The sequence below is a fragment of the Elaeis guineensis genome, chromosome 2, assembly GCF_000442705.2.
Source record: "Elaeis guineensis isolate ETL-2024a chromosome 2, EG11, whole genome shotgun sequence".
NCBI lineage: Eukaryota > Viridiplantae > Streptophyta > Magnoliopsida > Arecales > Arecaceae > Elaeis > Elaeis guineensis.
In genome coordinates this window covers 3120654-3135910 of record NC_025994.2, presented here as the reverse complement: position 1 = coordinate 3135910, position 15257 = coordinate 3120654, and the positions used below count along the sequence as shown (strand labels likewise).

At 37.3% G+C, this 15257-nt stretch overlaps 1 protein-coding gene across 2 annotated transcripts; it reads left to right on the top strand.

The window, feature by feature from the left end:
* Positions 1 to 1374: 1374 nt before the first annotated feature.
* On the top strand, positions 1375 to 13840 carry LOC105033518 (septin and tuftelin-interacting protein 1 homolog 1). 2 transcript variants are annotated; one of them, XR_012138438.1, is made up of 3 exons: positions 1375 to 4084; positions 9173 to 9259; positions 13396 to 13840. XR_012138438.1 is itself a non-coding variant. In XM_010908377.4 (2 exons), exon 1 carries the CDS (start codon positions 1488 to 1490, stop codon positions 4080 to 4082), a length of 2595 nt encoding a protein of 864 aa, XP_010906679.1. In that variant the 5' UTR covers positions 1376 to 1487; the 3' UTR covers positions 4083 to 4084; positions 13396 to 13840. The 2 variants fall into 2 exon arrangements, 1 of the variants encoding a protein (XP_010906679.1); XM_010908377.4 differs by lacking the exon at positions 9173 to 9259 and having other exon boundaries at positions 1376 to 4084.
* Positions 13841 to 15257: the final 1417 nt, after the last annotated feature.

Genomic DNA, 15257 nt, shown 5'->3' with positions numbered 1-15257 from the left:
GACCCGTGGGCATGTCGGAGGCAGACGATACGCAGGTGTCGAGGGAAAGGTGGAAGGGGGGAACGTGGGCGCGCATGGGGGGCAGGGATGTGGCAGAGGGGCTACGAGAAAGGAAGAAGAAAGGAACAAAAAAATATTATTTTTTTTAAAAAATAAAATATATAAAATCATAATATATCATATCTATAATATCTTTTATAATAAAATATTATAAAGGAGCACTACAGCAAAATTCTATCTTTTATCTATCATCTTAGACCAAATCATTAGCACATATCCTTCAATACTATTAAAGTACTTAATCGAACTCGGCTTCCCAGCATTCACTCCCATCTCTACCTCAGCATCATCATTCAAAAAAACCTCCCCATTGGCATGGCAGCTTTATCAAGCATGTCAAGAACCACTAAGAGCTTTAAATTATTAAGCAAGGGTGGAGCCAACAATGTCACAACTAAAAAAAATGTCAAGTTGTATCTTTCAAATGAAAGAATGATTGATGTTTTTTGACAACATCAACCTCTAAATTATGTCTTACGTAGATCTTAAAGTACTCCAAATTTTTCTTCTATTAGTCTGCATAGATCTTGAAGTGGTCATTGTGCAATCCAACGGTTGAAGCTACAAAAGAGGTGAATCATTCTTTCATACAAAAGATGCAACCAAACCCCCCGAACGATCAACTCTCAAATTCTAGTTGTTTTTCCAATACCAGTATAAGTCCATTTATGGAGCCCACCGAATACAACTTGAGTAGGTTGGAATGTTGGATTCAAGGGGTAGTCAGACCATATCTCCAAGGTGGTTAATAGTTTGCTCCATCCAAATCCAACCCGAACCTAAAGACAAAAGCTAATCATGCTGACCTAAAACATAATTGGAGGTCTAGTTTAACTTAGGTCAAGTCGCTGCCATGACGGTAGCCCAGTTAGAATGAGCTTTCGCTTCCACGCAAGTGACTCAGGTTCGAATCATGAATAAATGCCGGAGGGAAATGATGTATGGAGGATCCCTTTGGGTGTCAGTGTTAGAAGCGGCACTGATCTTCTGGTACTTTGATGGTACTTTCTAATGGAGAGGGGCTCCATTGGGTTCGTCCAACACCGCCCGCACCCCCCCCCCCCCCCCCCCCCCGCCATTTGTTATCCAAAAAAAAAAAAAAAAGAGGAGCTTAGGTCAAGTCAAGCCCAATTCGTTCAAGTTCAGCGTTGCAAATCATATGGTCTCGGTTCGAGCTTCTTTTTTTTTTTTTTTTTGGGTAATAGTCTGGGTTCGAGTTTGATCAGCCTAACCGACTCAAGTCACCGGTCGACTTAAAAAAGTTTGAGGCGGTTTCCGATCACAAAATCTGCATACCGCGACCAAACAGCTTCCATGCGCGTTCGAAGAGGTGGTTAAAAGAAAAAGTTTTTTTTTTTTCTAATCCATCGCGAAGCAGAAGCATCTCGAGAGCGAAGGGAAACCCTAGCAGAGAGGAGAGGAGCGCCATGGACGACGACTACCAAGGAATGGAGCGCTTCGGCATGGAGAACGACTTCGAGGGCGGCCAGTGGATCGATGGCGAGTTCTACTACCGCCGCCGGAAGGAGCGCGCCCCACAGACCCGCGACGACGCCATCTACGGCACCTTCGCCGTCGGCTCGTCGGACTCTGACTCCGACGGCGGTGGCAGCCGCCGCTCCCGGAAGCGCCGCCGCGGCGATCTCATCTCCAAGCCCGACCTCTCCAAGCCCGTCCACTTCGTCTCCACTGGCACCGTCATGCCCAGCCAGGAGATCGACCGGAATCTCGAGGAAGACGCCCACAATCCCCCCGCCGACAAGCCTAATCCTAGCCAGGGCCTGGGATATGGGCTAGGGTTCCGCGCCGATTCCAAGGATATGGAGAACGGCGCCGGTGAGGTCGAGGAGGAGGACGAGGACAATTTCCTCCCAACGGCGTTCGGGAGGAAGATCAAGGAAGGGGCTCAGCGGCGGCAGAAGGAAAAGGAGATGGAGAGGCAGAGGGAGAAAGAGGGTTCTAAATCGACGAGAAAATCCCTTGGGAGGAGGGATGTCACTGGCACAGAGGACATTGGTAAGTTTGAAAACCACACGAAGGGCATCGGAATGAAGCTTTTGAAGTTGATGGGTTACAAGGAAGGAAGCGGATTGGGGAAGAACAAGCAGGGAATTGTTGCTCCGATCGAGGCAAAGCTCCGGCCGAAGAACATGGGAATGGGGTTTAATGATTACAAAGAAGCGAAATTGCCAGTTTTGGAAGAAGCTGTGCCGCAGGAGAAGGCAGCAGCCAACTCTGTGGCTGTTGGTCGCTCCAGGGAGAAGAGGTGGTTGAAGCAGAAGCAAGGGAAGAACAAAGCTGAGATTTTGAGTGCCGAGGAGCTGCTGGCGAAGAAGCAGGAGCAGGGGATTGAGGTTGTCCAGAAGGTGCTTGATATGAGAGGCCCGCAGGTCAAGGTGCTGACGAGTTTGGAAAATTTGAATGCGGAGGAAGAGGCGAAGGAGAGCGAGGTGCCGATGCCTGAGCTTCAGTATAATGTGAGATTGATCGTGGATACTACCGAGGTCGACATACAGAGGCTTGACCGGGATTTGAGGAGGGAAAGGGAGAAAGTAGTGAGCTTGCAGAGGGAAAAGGAGAAGATTTTGAAGGAGGAGGCCCGGCAAAGGCAACAGCTTCAAGTGCTGGAGAGGATAGCTGGTGTGTTGGAGAAGGTGAGGGAGGAGAACGTTTCGGGAGCCTTGACGCTGGATTCATTACTGAAAACGTTCAGCGATCTCAAGGATCAGTATGAAGAGGATTACACGTTGTGCAACCTTTCATGCATTGCCTGTTCATTTGCATACCCGTTGCTGATCCGGGTGTTTCAGGGCTGGGAGCCGCTGCAGAACCCATCACATGGATGGAATCTCATGTCCTCTTGGAGGGATTTGTTGCAGGGGGATCAGCCATTTGATTATTCGGACAATGCATTGACCACTTCACCCTATGCCCAGCTGGTCAATGAGGTTGTTTTCCCTGCAGTGAGGATATCGGGAACCAACACTTGGCAGGCTAGGGACCCAGAGCCAATGCTTCGGTTCTTGGAGGCTTGGGAACGGCTGCTACCTCCAGTGGTTCTTCAATCCATTTTAGAGAATGTGGTCATGCCAAAACTGACAGCCGCTGTGGATTCATGGGATCCTCGCCGAGAGACTGTCCCCATCCATGTTTGGATACACCCATGGCTTCCACTGCTGGGACAGAGATTGGAAGCTCTCTATCACACGATACGCTACAAGCTGGGTAATGTTCTTCATGCGTGGCATGCAAGTGATGCATCAGCTTATGCTATTCTGTCTCCATGGAAGGATGTGTTTGATGCAGCTAGCTGGGAGCACCTTATTGTACGCTACATAGTACCGAAGTTGAAAATTGCATTGCAGGAATTTCAAATAAACCCTGCTAATCAGAGACTCGATCAGTTTAACTGGGTAATGATGTGGGCAGCTGCAATCCCGATTCACCATATGGTTCATTTGTTGGAGGTCGAATTTTTCAGCAAGTGGCAGCAGGTTCTATACCACTGGCTATGCTCGAATCCTGATTTTAATGAAGTTATGCAGTGGTATATAGGCTGGAAGGGGCTTTTCCCTCCGGAATTACTTGCCAATGAGCGGATTCGTGTTCTACTAAGTACGGGTTTAGACATGATGAACCAAGCAGTGGAGGGAATGGAGGTTGTGCAACCTGGTGCTCGAGAGAATGTGAGCTATTTAAGAGTGACAGAGAGGAGGCAATTCGAGGCCCAACAGCAAGCTGCAACATCTTCAAACATTCATGTGAACGGTGGAGGCAGTGCACCACCAGAAACAAGCTTTAAAGAATTTATTGAGGCTTATGCAATAGAGAAAGGGTTGATTTTTGTGCCAAAACCTGGTAGATCATACAATGGTCTTCCAGTCTATGGATTTGGCAACGTGAGCATTTGCATAGATTCTGTGAAACAACTGCTTTTTGCACAAGTACAGGAGGGTGAGAGGTGGAGTGCGGTCTCCCTCAATCAACTAATGGAGATGCATCGAATCACTGCTCGTCGTTGAAAGTAATTCTTTAACCCATTAGTATGCACTTAAGATCTTAATTTTCTGCTGTCTAGAAGCAGTTTTGGTTTATGTGATCTGTAAGGAGCCATGGGGGATTTGGGAGACTTTGCTTCATTTCTGTCACAACATGCTTCTTGATGTGTTCAATCATGGATTACATTGATTTTGGTGTCTTTCTACTTTTTATGTATCACTTTATGCTAATTTATCTGTAAGCCTAAATATCGGAATTAGCAATTAGTCTATTACGACAGAGAACAGGATTGATTTGCATCATGTTGCTTGTCGCTGAATAGTTCTAGATAAATATCAGAGCTATCCTTTGGGTCCGTTAGCTTCTTAGAATGCTTATCTGGTTGTTTTATTGTAGCTTTTTTTTTTTTCTGTACTTTGTATTTTCAATCTTAAAAATGGTCTTCTGTCCATGTGATCTTTAACATAGACACACACACACACACATATGTTGTCTGTCTCCTTGAGAATATTTTTTGTCATTAATAAATCATCTTTATGAGTAAACTTTGTATATCGATGTCCTGATATAGCAGTTAGCGCTTTGCAATCTCAAGCTAATTTCAATCTCAGTTGCTTTTACAATCTTGACATGTTTACATAAATCTTGACGTGCTTTTACAATCATATCCTGGCTCATTCCTGTTATTGGTTTCCATAAATTAAAAATAAACTCTTTTTTGGTACAAATTTATGTGTTCTTTCACCCCAGTCAAATCCTATCAAATGGAGAACGTGATCTGATCACAATCATGTTCAACATTATGGTATAAATATTGTCAATGGTAATTCCATTTTCAGCCTGTTCTGATCTCCGTTGCATCGCCATCTTAGTCTTAATCTTGGTGTTCTTTGACTGTAACACATCTTTTTTTATTGCTTGTATCCTATTCATAGCTGTATTTTGGTGATTGATTCTACATATCATAGTATTTATTTTTCATCGGACAAGACTGGTCAATGCTATAGTCTGGACGTTTGGTGTCAAATCTTTCTCACTGAATTACTTCAGCTGAGGCAACAGAGCCTTTTGTTGTCCATGGAATCATTTACTGAAGAAACTGAAAGTTTGATGTAACCATTCCAAAGGCTACAGTTGCAAAGCTTATGTAAGAAGCTGAAATTGTGATTGTGTGTTTGACTTCAGAGGTGATTTTCTTTGTGCCAGCTGCTCTGAATAAAAGTATCTCATTATGGTTAAAATGTCCTCCAGGTTGTACAACATCTCTTCAAACTCTTTTAAGTTTTTGGTTATATAAGATTAGAACAGAATCTTATTGCTGGATAAAATGCTCCAGCATCCAAATGAACACAACTTATTGACACATTGTCAGATGGGAAATTACGTTATATGCTATTACTATATGATATATACAATGGTTTACAAATTTATGATTATGTTTTACATTTTTGTAGTAATTATGTAAAAATATTAAGTTGCGGAGCTCATTATTTTGGTGCAAACTGCACTGATCTAGAAAATTTGTAAGAGCTTGCGAACTGTGTTCCCAGTCAATGTCTATAAGTCATCTCAAATCTTGTGTCTTATGATACTTAAACATGGGGTCCTTGAATGTAATTGGGAGCGTAATCAAATCTACCCAATATCTTAAAGTGATCTTATATTCGGGCTTTGAAGAACTGCTTTCATTTATATACATCTTCAAAGTTTTAAATATGTTGATTTTAGTAGAAAATCTACCAGATTAACTTATTTTTTAAATGGATCTGAGCTGTGTTTCTGGACATAATTCATTACGTTGTTGTCCTTATATCATCAAAGGCCTTTCTTTTCTGGTAGGAATAATTACTCAAGTGTATTTGTTATAAAATCTTCATCTCTCATTGAACAACTATATAGAAGGATGGGTGGATGGCATAAGAATCTATTTATGGAGAAGGTAACTACATTATGAAGTTCATACGAATATATAGTAACAATCAAAATACTCCTGCAACGCTGGGGAAGCAAAAAACACTAAAGTGATATGCAAATATATGCATAATTATTTTTGTACATATACCCCAATTATTTCTGTACATATACTCCAATACTTCATAATGGTTATTTAAGTTACATGTAAAGTTAATTAGTCTTTTTTAAATTTACCATAACAAGTAAAGATAAATTGATGTGAATGATATCAAATTTTTAAAATTAAAAAAAAAAAGAAGATGAAGGAAGAATTTGTACTAAGCATGTCTTTGTAAAACTTAAATAATGAGCTAAAGACTAAGTGATCATATCAATATTAAAAGGAAAAAGAGAATATCCTAATGTTAAATGGGAGTAAGATAAGGAGTGGTTTGAAACAGAGTAGAATCATAAGGATAAATAATTGAAAAATCGATCTGAAAACAAAAACAAAGACAATGGAATATTTGAGGAACAAATAAATGGTTTGCAAGAAGACTAAATAAATTAATATTCTTAACAGTATCAATGAAAGTATTTAATGAATCCAAATAAATAAAATTATCTTTTATTTTAGTAAGAAATTTAAAAGAAAAATCATTAGGAATGTCTAATCAGTGTTATATATTCATTGGGAAATATATTGGATTTATGATTGATACTAGCATTGGAAGCTTTGGACAAATAAATACATGGGAGTTGGGCATCAAAACAATCCAAACACTGACAGATAATAAAGTTTCTTTAAAACAAGGGTATTATAAGGGTGCTGTAAAATAATAAAAAATAACTAAAACTATAATAAAAATTATGAAAAAAATGCTGAATGCTGATTTGACAATAAACAAAAATAAAACATAACAAAATATTTATTGATTTAAATTGAAAATACTTGGCATTAATAAAAACTCTCTTGAGTGCTTAGGTTGGGAATCACCCACCTAACTTGCTAATATCTTCCACATGGAATCATTACCCAATATGGCAAATCTAATATATTTAGGTTGGGAAGCCTCTCTTGCCAAACTTGATATTGCAAACCTGACCAAGCAACATGATCTAATGCATGCATGCACATACTTGTATTCATAATTTAGAAGCTTTATATGGACATTCTTTAGAACAAGTAGTTTTCTAATTTCAAGAATCTAATCATGAAACTATGATCATCAAATGGACATAGAAATGTTGAAAACGAAATGCATAATGCTCATTTACTACCAAAAAATAATTTATAAGCTAATTGTATTAGAAATATCCTTAGTCCAAAATTTAGAAAAAATCTAAGACAGGGAAAAATGCAGTTCCTCTAACTCAAACTTGAGACGCTCCTTATCCTTGTTGAATATTACCTAACTAGAGTTTGAGGAATATGTAGTTTCAACTACATAAATACATGGAAATTGGGCATCCAGACGCTTACAAATAATTAATTTTCTTTTTCTAGGAAAAGGAGGTGATGTTTTTGCACAATGTTGTGGTAATCTGACACCACTAGTGCTTTATAAAGGTAATATAACATAAAAAAATTTACATAACTACAATGGAAAATATAATAAAATTCATAAATGAAAAATGAAAAAAAAAAAATATATATATATATATATATAGATTTAAGTTGGAAACTTTTTGTCTGAATAACAAACCCATTTGAGTGCTTAGATTCGTCCACCTACCTAACTTGCTACTATAATATGTTTAGCTCGAAGCCTCCTTAGCCAAACCTAATATTGGCAAACCTAACATATTCCGCATGATCTAGCTATTCACATGTATCATACACATGTATGTTTATTTTATAAGCTTTCTGTGGGTATCCTTTCAAGGTACTTTTTTCAAACTTCAAGATTCAGTTGATGAAATCATTATAAACAAATGGATGTCAAATATTGGAAAAGAAATGCATCATCCTCCTTTACTACCAAAAGAGAAAAATTATGAACTAAGGGCCTGTTTGGATGACTAGGTTGAAAATCCTGTGAGATTCGTGGATTGGGCCCATGCAACCAGCAAAATCATAAGGTTACTGGCTAGGCTAGGCCTATATTTATAAATATCCCGGGTCTTAGTGGGTCTTTTTTTCCTCCCAGCAGAATTTAGGCTGGCCCACTATAAAGATACTCTTGGGTAATTATGAATAGAGGTTTAGCCCAGCTTGTATTGCTGGTTATACTGGCCCAATCCATGAATCCCATGTGATTTTCAGTCCAATTATCCAAACAGGCCCTAATTATGTTAAGAATCTCCTAGTTCCAAAATTTAGAAGAAGGCTTAAAAAAAAAAAAGGAGAAGCAAACGCGATGCCTCTTTTAAACTTGAGACTTTTCGCATCTTTGTCGGTTTTACATAACTAAAATTCAAAGAATATATGGAAAAAGCCATCATTATGTGAAGAAAACCTTCTTAGCGCCCTTTCCACCTAATGTCATTGGAAAGAGAACCGGATTGCACGGCTTGCTTTTGGATGCTTTTTCTGGGCCCACTCCCTCAACCCCATTTTTGAATCTGATCGTAGACCCTTCTCTCGTCAAATCACTTTTTAATAAAAAAGACGGGGTTTATGCGACTTGTGCTTCTGATCTACGAGTACTGAACTATACAGCCAACAAGTCCATCACCATTCACCAAGAACTTGTTCCCATTTGAACATGATCTGTACAATCAGTTAGATCTTTTCTTACCTGCACCTTCTTGGAATGGTCTAGTATAAAGATGTCATATAATCTTTGATGGTCATTTTATTCTCATCTTGAACAGATCTGAGTTTCTGCTTTTGTCTACATCATTCAAGTTAGGGTTGAAATCTGATATATTCTTTCCAGATTGTTGCTATTATTTTATTTTCTGCACTCTTGTTCTTGTATTCTACAGTACTATTAGATTACAACCTGACTTTCTGTTTAATGCTGATATTGAATCATTCTAATTTGCCTTAAAACTTGTATTCTGGGGTTTCAAACATTTGTTACAGTCCTCTAATAGCAAGGGCAGGCTTAAATCTTCTTTTATTAGCCGGTAATCCTTTGATTTTACACTTCTTTCCTGCTTCCTGAATCTGGATAGCAAGAGTAAACCTGAGCCAAACCCTAAAATTTGCTTGCTTTTTAGGTCCACCATATATTTCGGGCCATCCATACTTAGTTCTGCATCACTTATGTAGGTCATGATGACTTCCCATGAATTCCGTATTTGTGAGGAACTTGGATGGTGAATCAGTCAAGAAAGTTTCAAAAATTTCTGCTTGCTGGTAAAGTAGTTTAGCTGGAGGATGGAAATCAAGATTAATATGTGTAAATCTTTACATATCATACTCTTTAATGGGTTACACAGCATACATGCAGATAACACGAACTTGCTCGTTTTCAACGTTTCATAGTTAAGTTTTTTATTCAGGTATAGAAGAGTGCTTTCTAATCTTAAAAGCATTACAACTTGTTTTGATGATAATCATAGGATGTAATTATAATTGTATCAAACATAACATTTGAAATTGTATATGTATGCCTTGTACATCATCTAGAAGCCTTATTCATGACGTTCTATTACAGAATCATACTATAGCCATTCACATTGGTAATGGTTCAGAATTCATCAACATGTTAGGGGCATAAATTCTCGATTGCTCAGTTGAATCATCAGAATATTTTGTTTTGATTGGATGATCAAGGTTAAAAGAAAAAGACCTTGTCCTAATATCTGCTTTGGTTGATGCTCATGCAACTTGCTCCTTGCTAAGCTCATAAATATGTTTGATAAGTTTGAACCAAAAAAAAAAAAAAAAATGGTGCTGCGGAATGGGAGGTAAAATATTGTGCCATCTCTAACTTATCCTAATTACACAGAGGAGATTGCAGGGTTTGGAGGTGGCAAAAACTCATAAAAAAAGACTGACGAAGCCTGATCCTGATGGAAGGTTGAACCATACAACAAGAAGATTATTTGAAGAAGATTGAGGAAGTTAATGGTTTTAAAGGAAACATGAGATTATCTGTTCATTCTTGATTTTCTTTAATTGTGTCATGGAAGATTTGGATGTCAGAAACCAAGAAAAGGAACTGATCAAGAAAGTGTTTGGTTAGGATGACAATTAATGATGTTCACACTTCACAGTTTGAGTGACATAAGAAGTAGGAGTGGTATCTGCAATAAGTTTTGATCAATAAATATGCCTAACAACATGATTTGCAGGGGTTGGTAAATAGTGATTCTTACTTCTGAGATTGAAGTGAATTGCTGGATCTCTAACCCTGTGTTTGGTTGGTGTCATGGGAGGGTAGATGGATGGAATTGGAAAGATGGATGGCCTCCATCCGCCATTTGGTTTAAAAAGTTACAGGAAGGATAGATGAAAAAAGAGGGATTGTCCATCCACCCTAGCTCATTAATTTGCATCCTCCTAAATTGAAAGGATGAAGGAAAGATGGATAGAACATTGAAGGATGGATTTTTGCATTGACAAAATTATCTCTCATTAATTTTTTTTTGATAAAATTATAATACCTCTTCACTTTTTTACTCATATTATTTATATATATTTGTATATATGCTATTAAACTTTATTAATCATTATTTTAATTTAGTATATAATTTTTATAATTATAATTAAATAATTAGATTATATTCTATTTTTCTATTTATATTTAGTATTTTTTAATTAACTATTTGTATAATATTAATTAACTATATAATATAAATTAATTAATTATTGATATAATTAATTTATTAATAATTAATTTATAAAATAATGTATTAAATTAAATATTTATATGATTTTTATATAATTATAGATTATATAGATTACAAGTTTATACATTGTTTACTTTTTTGGTATAAGTATTATAAATTGATAATAATAATATTTTTATCAAAGGATAGTTTAGTAAAAATGTTATATAAATAGCATCCATCCTTTCTCTTATTCCTTCTATACCAAATAGAGGAGGGAATCATTTTTATTCATTCTTCTATATTTCACCAAACATATAAGAAGATGGATGGATTTTCTATACATCCTTTGCTCCATCCATTTTTTCTCCTCCATTCATCTTTCCTTCAATCCATCCTTCGTACCAGATAGAGGGTAAGGGTTGATAGGCAATCAATAAATGCTTTTCATCAAAGGTTGGAGTTTAAATTGTTTCATGAACAAGATTGATATTATAGAGGATGATTCCAACATATGTTGTGGGTTCTGTGGAAGAAGTATAAGAAAAAAAATTCTCTAAACGATATCTTTAGATGATTTCTGTGTATTGAATAATTGCAGCTAAGAGGCTGGATATTAATTCTAAAATCCATATGATTTAGATAGGGCTGAAAATAGGTTGGATGAAGTCCATCCATATCCTGTTCCATGCCTGAATAGATTCTGATATAGGTGCAAATTTATACATGTGACCTGGATCCAGGTCCAGATATGGATCATGTTCTTATAATATTTTTGAATCCTGATATGGTTTTGGGTTTGGCTCCTTCCTTTATTCCTTGAATTTGCCTAGCCCTCTTTCTTTCTCACCTGCCTAGAGATGTCACCAGCTGTCAATGCCACAACTGATCCCACCACCATGCTTCCAAAACCCTGAACCAGTACCGAGCAGTAGAGCCTGCCAGTGCAACAAAGGGAAGGACGCAGGTTCACTAGTTGGGAGGAAAGTGCTTGGAGAGAGAGGATGAGGGAAGATAAAGGTGAAAGAGGAGATGTGGTATCAGGTTATGATGGACACCGTGATTTCAGCAGGAAAGCAAGATGGGTCAAAACTCAAAGTCAAACTTAAATTATGAGCAATATGAAGGTTTTGGAGGAGCTCATATGGATTAAGGGCAGGTTAAATTTTACAAAATATGCTACCTTCTCCATGATTCTAGTGCATACCTTGAAAAGTTGCTTTCAGGGATTAATATCTTCATTGGTTATTGCATTATTCTTTCTCATTTGTCAGGTTTGACCATCAGATATCTAAATATGTTTTCAATCAAATTTTCCATCGGCACTCCTTTAGATGATAATCAAAATGTCACAGAATTCCCATAGAATGGCCTTTTGAGTGAGATATTTGGCAACAGATGCTTCTGCTGGCACAAACCCTGCAGGGAAGGTGCTGGGGATCATTCTTAGAGGGGGGAAAAAAACATGGGGTTCCATGCCTTCATCTGTGTGTATCTTTCTTTTCGGTGGCTAATGGAAATCTTCTGTGACATTCTGAAATCTTGTATGTGGCTGCAGACAGTTGTAGTCTCTGCAATGGCATAGAACAACAGAGTGATTTCTTAGCTATTTCTTTTTTATTAATGATAATTCTAGTTATAATTTGATCTATCTCTGGTGTACAATACCAAAATAATAATTGATGTATTTTAGAAATTTTTTGATTTGACCTTGTAGGTTTTATTTGGCTTCTTGATGGTCTTGTTGATCTATGAGTAATGGTAACAGTGATGATGCCTAACTTGTTGAAAAGACATAGCTTGCAGCAGGAACCACGTAATTATGGATAAATTTACGAAGTTGAAGGACAAAAACAGCATGAAGCATACAGAGATGGCCTTGAAAATATAACTGGAAGCATAGCTTCATGTGATGCAAAATGTTAAGCTTCATATTTGGAATATTAATGGGAGGGTGGAAAACAATTTTTGATGCAGGAGTAAAGCAGTGTGAAAGATTTCCTTGCTTGAATGAGTCTTAGAGCCTGGTTGGCAGTAGGGTTGTATCAGTTTAGGAAGTCTATCATGCATACACAATGATCTGCATTAATGATGACTATGTTGTTGCATATTTATGTACTGGGCCTTTAGATTGAAAAAACAGAAAGAAGGTTTCTCTTGTTTGTTTGTTAGTTTTTGTCACCTACGCTCTTGCTGAGGTGTTCCATGATTGCAAATAGTGGAGACATCCTCTTTCTATAGCGGGTCATTAGTTTTAATAATTCTTATATTTTTGCAAATTTTTTTAAAAAAATGTTCTTCCTTTGTGACCTTGCTTTCATTTTTGCATGTCCTTTTTGTAGATCAAGTTGCATGATGTTTGTTGGTGATAAACCTAATAAGATGGTAAGCCTATTTTTGGTATAGGCTCAATCAGACATACTTTTGTTGAAACAACTCAGGTTTTCTCACTTCTGCACATAGTCCAGGTCATTCATGTTCAAATCCTGTCGGCGAGTTGAAAACAAGTTCCTTTTTATCTACACTAGATGAAAATTTAGGAGATTCCATGCATTTAACCAAGAAATCTTTCATGATGAAGCTATAATTTAGAACTTTTTGCAGCATGGACATGGTGATATTTCCTTCTCGTAACGACCTTTTCTCATCTCCGGCATTTTCCGTCTCTGTAACACATGGATGGAGGATGGTGCTTATTTCTGTTTCGCTGTCTTGCAGGATCTCTCACTTCTATCAGCCGGTTTACAAAATGCATTAGTAGCACAAAAATTCCTTCTGGAGCAGATACCTTGAAGAGAACGAAGACCCTTTCTGAATTGCAGCTTGACAAGTTTTACCATTGTTCGACTCCTGATAGTAATTGGAAGTCTCCTTAGGTTGATGACTGCAGTATGCAAAGATCATAAGTTACTCCTGGAATTCGTTCTGTGCATGTGGAAATTGGATGGCTGGACCAAACGTTGTAAATATATAGTTACAAAAAAAGGAGCCCTGCGGTTCTAGAGATGATCTAAACCCTTTTCAAATGTGATTGCATTTACGATGAGGAATTTGATGAGCAGGATTCTAACAATAGTTCCAGTATTGTACTTGGTACATATTGGTGTTTCCTCGCTGTTGCTTTAGTTGCAAACTGCAAACTAATTTGGTATTTGGAATGTCACATTAGTTTGGCCTGTGTTTGATAGGGTTTCAGAATTAAGAACCATCAGATTGTTAACACAAGTCCATTTGAAGTCAATTAACCAGAAGAATGCTTGATTTCTCCACTCGGAGCGACGCAGAAGTATGGACCAAATGCAAACTAGATTATATGGGCAATCATGTGCTAGGGGCTTGCATGTAGTCATGGTCCATGTCGAAGCTGCTGTAAGCATTAAGATTGCACCATTTTATTAAGTCAAATAAGTGCTTCCATATTAAAGAAGGTTTGGTGCGTTTGAGGATGTTCATAATTTGGGTTAGCAGTTATCAGTAATCATCTTTCGCTTGGGAGTTCCATATATAGAAAGTAAATTCATGATATGTTACGGAAAATTCTTCCTTTGAGAGATTTTTCAGGAAAATGGCTACTTTTTAGTAAATAGCAACATTGCAATTATTGTTACAATTAGTATATTAGCTTTTTTTTTTCTTTTTTTGCTTGTAATAAGTTGTTGACATGTCTTAAGCAATAAATAAGCAAATAGATGGGTAGATAAAATAAATAAAACAGCTTTCTCGCGTCGTAAGGACTCCCTCGTCAATGGCATTCATTTTGACCATTTTAGTTACTTGTGTCCATTGAATATTAGGTCCATTATCTAGATGATAATAAAGAATTTGCACAAAATGATCAAGATAGCTTATATCTTGGTTCATCTAAGGTTGCAAATGGGTTAGGTCGATCTATGATACAATCCGATCCGACTGACTTTAAAAGATCCATGAGGTCAGATCGAATTCTAAAATTAAATCCATTTCATTTGTAGAGTTGGATCTGGTTTATTGAGTTGGGGCCTGACTTGTTTGATTTTTAGATCAATTTCAGATCTTCTACTCTATAACCCGATCTAATCCGAACCCGCTATACTGTTAAAATTCGAACCCATTTGAGTCTCTAAGTTGTGATTTAAGACTTTTATGAGTAATATTCTTAATACAAAGATATGTTTTAAATTATCTTTATATCCTAATTTATTTTGAAAGCAATATTATTTATTGTCCATTTTGTGGTTAATAGTAGTTGGCTATATGGTAATTAAAATATAATGGTCTGCATCTGATCCGAACATGATTGGGACCCAATCCGAATATGAATTTTTCATATTGGGGATAGGTTGTACACGAACTTGACCCAATGTGAATGACTCATTGGATCAAACATATTGGCTGTGGACCAATTCGGCCCGATCCGATCTTCTGTTGGATTGGGTCTGGATTCAATATTAGTACCCGATCAAGAAATCAAATCAGATTGGGGTCACTCGTGATCATATATGATCTGACTCATTTGCACCCTAGGTTTGTCTGTACATTGCAAAAACATTAAGCAGAATTGGTTTAGTTTATGGTCACATCAGTTCAGTGAAATACCATAT

Excerpts from the sequence above, each read along its gene's own strand:
- LOC105033518 (XM_010908377.4), top strand. The coding sequence starts at position 1,488 with ATGGACGACGACTACCAAGGAATGGAGCGCTTCGGCATGGAGAACGAC.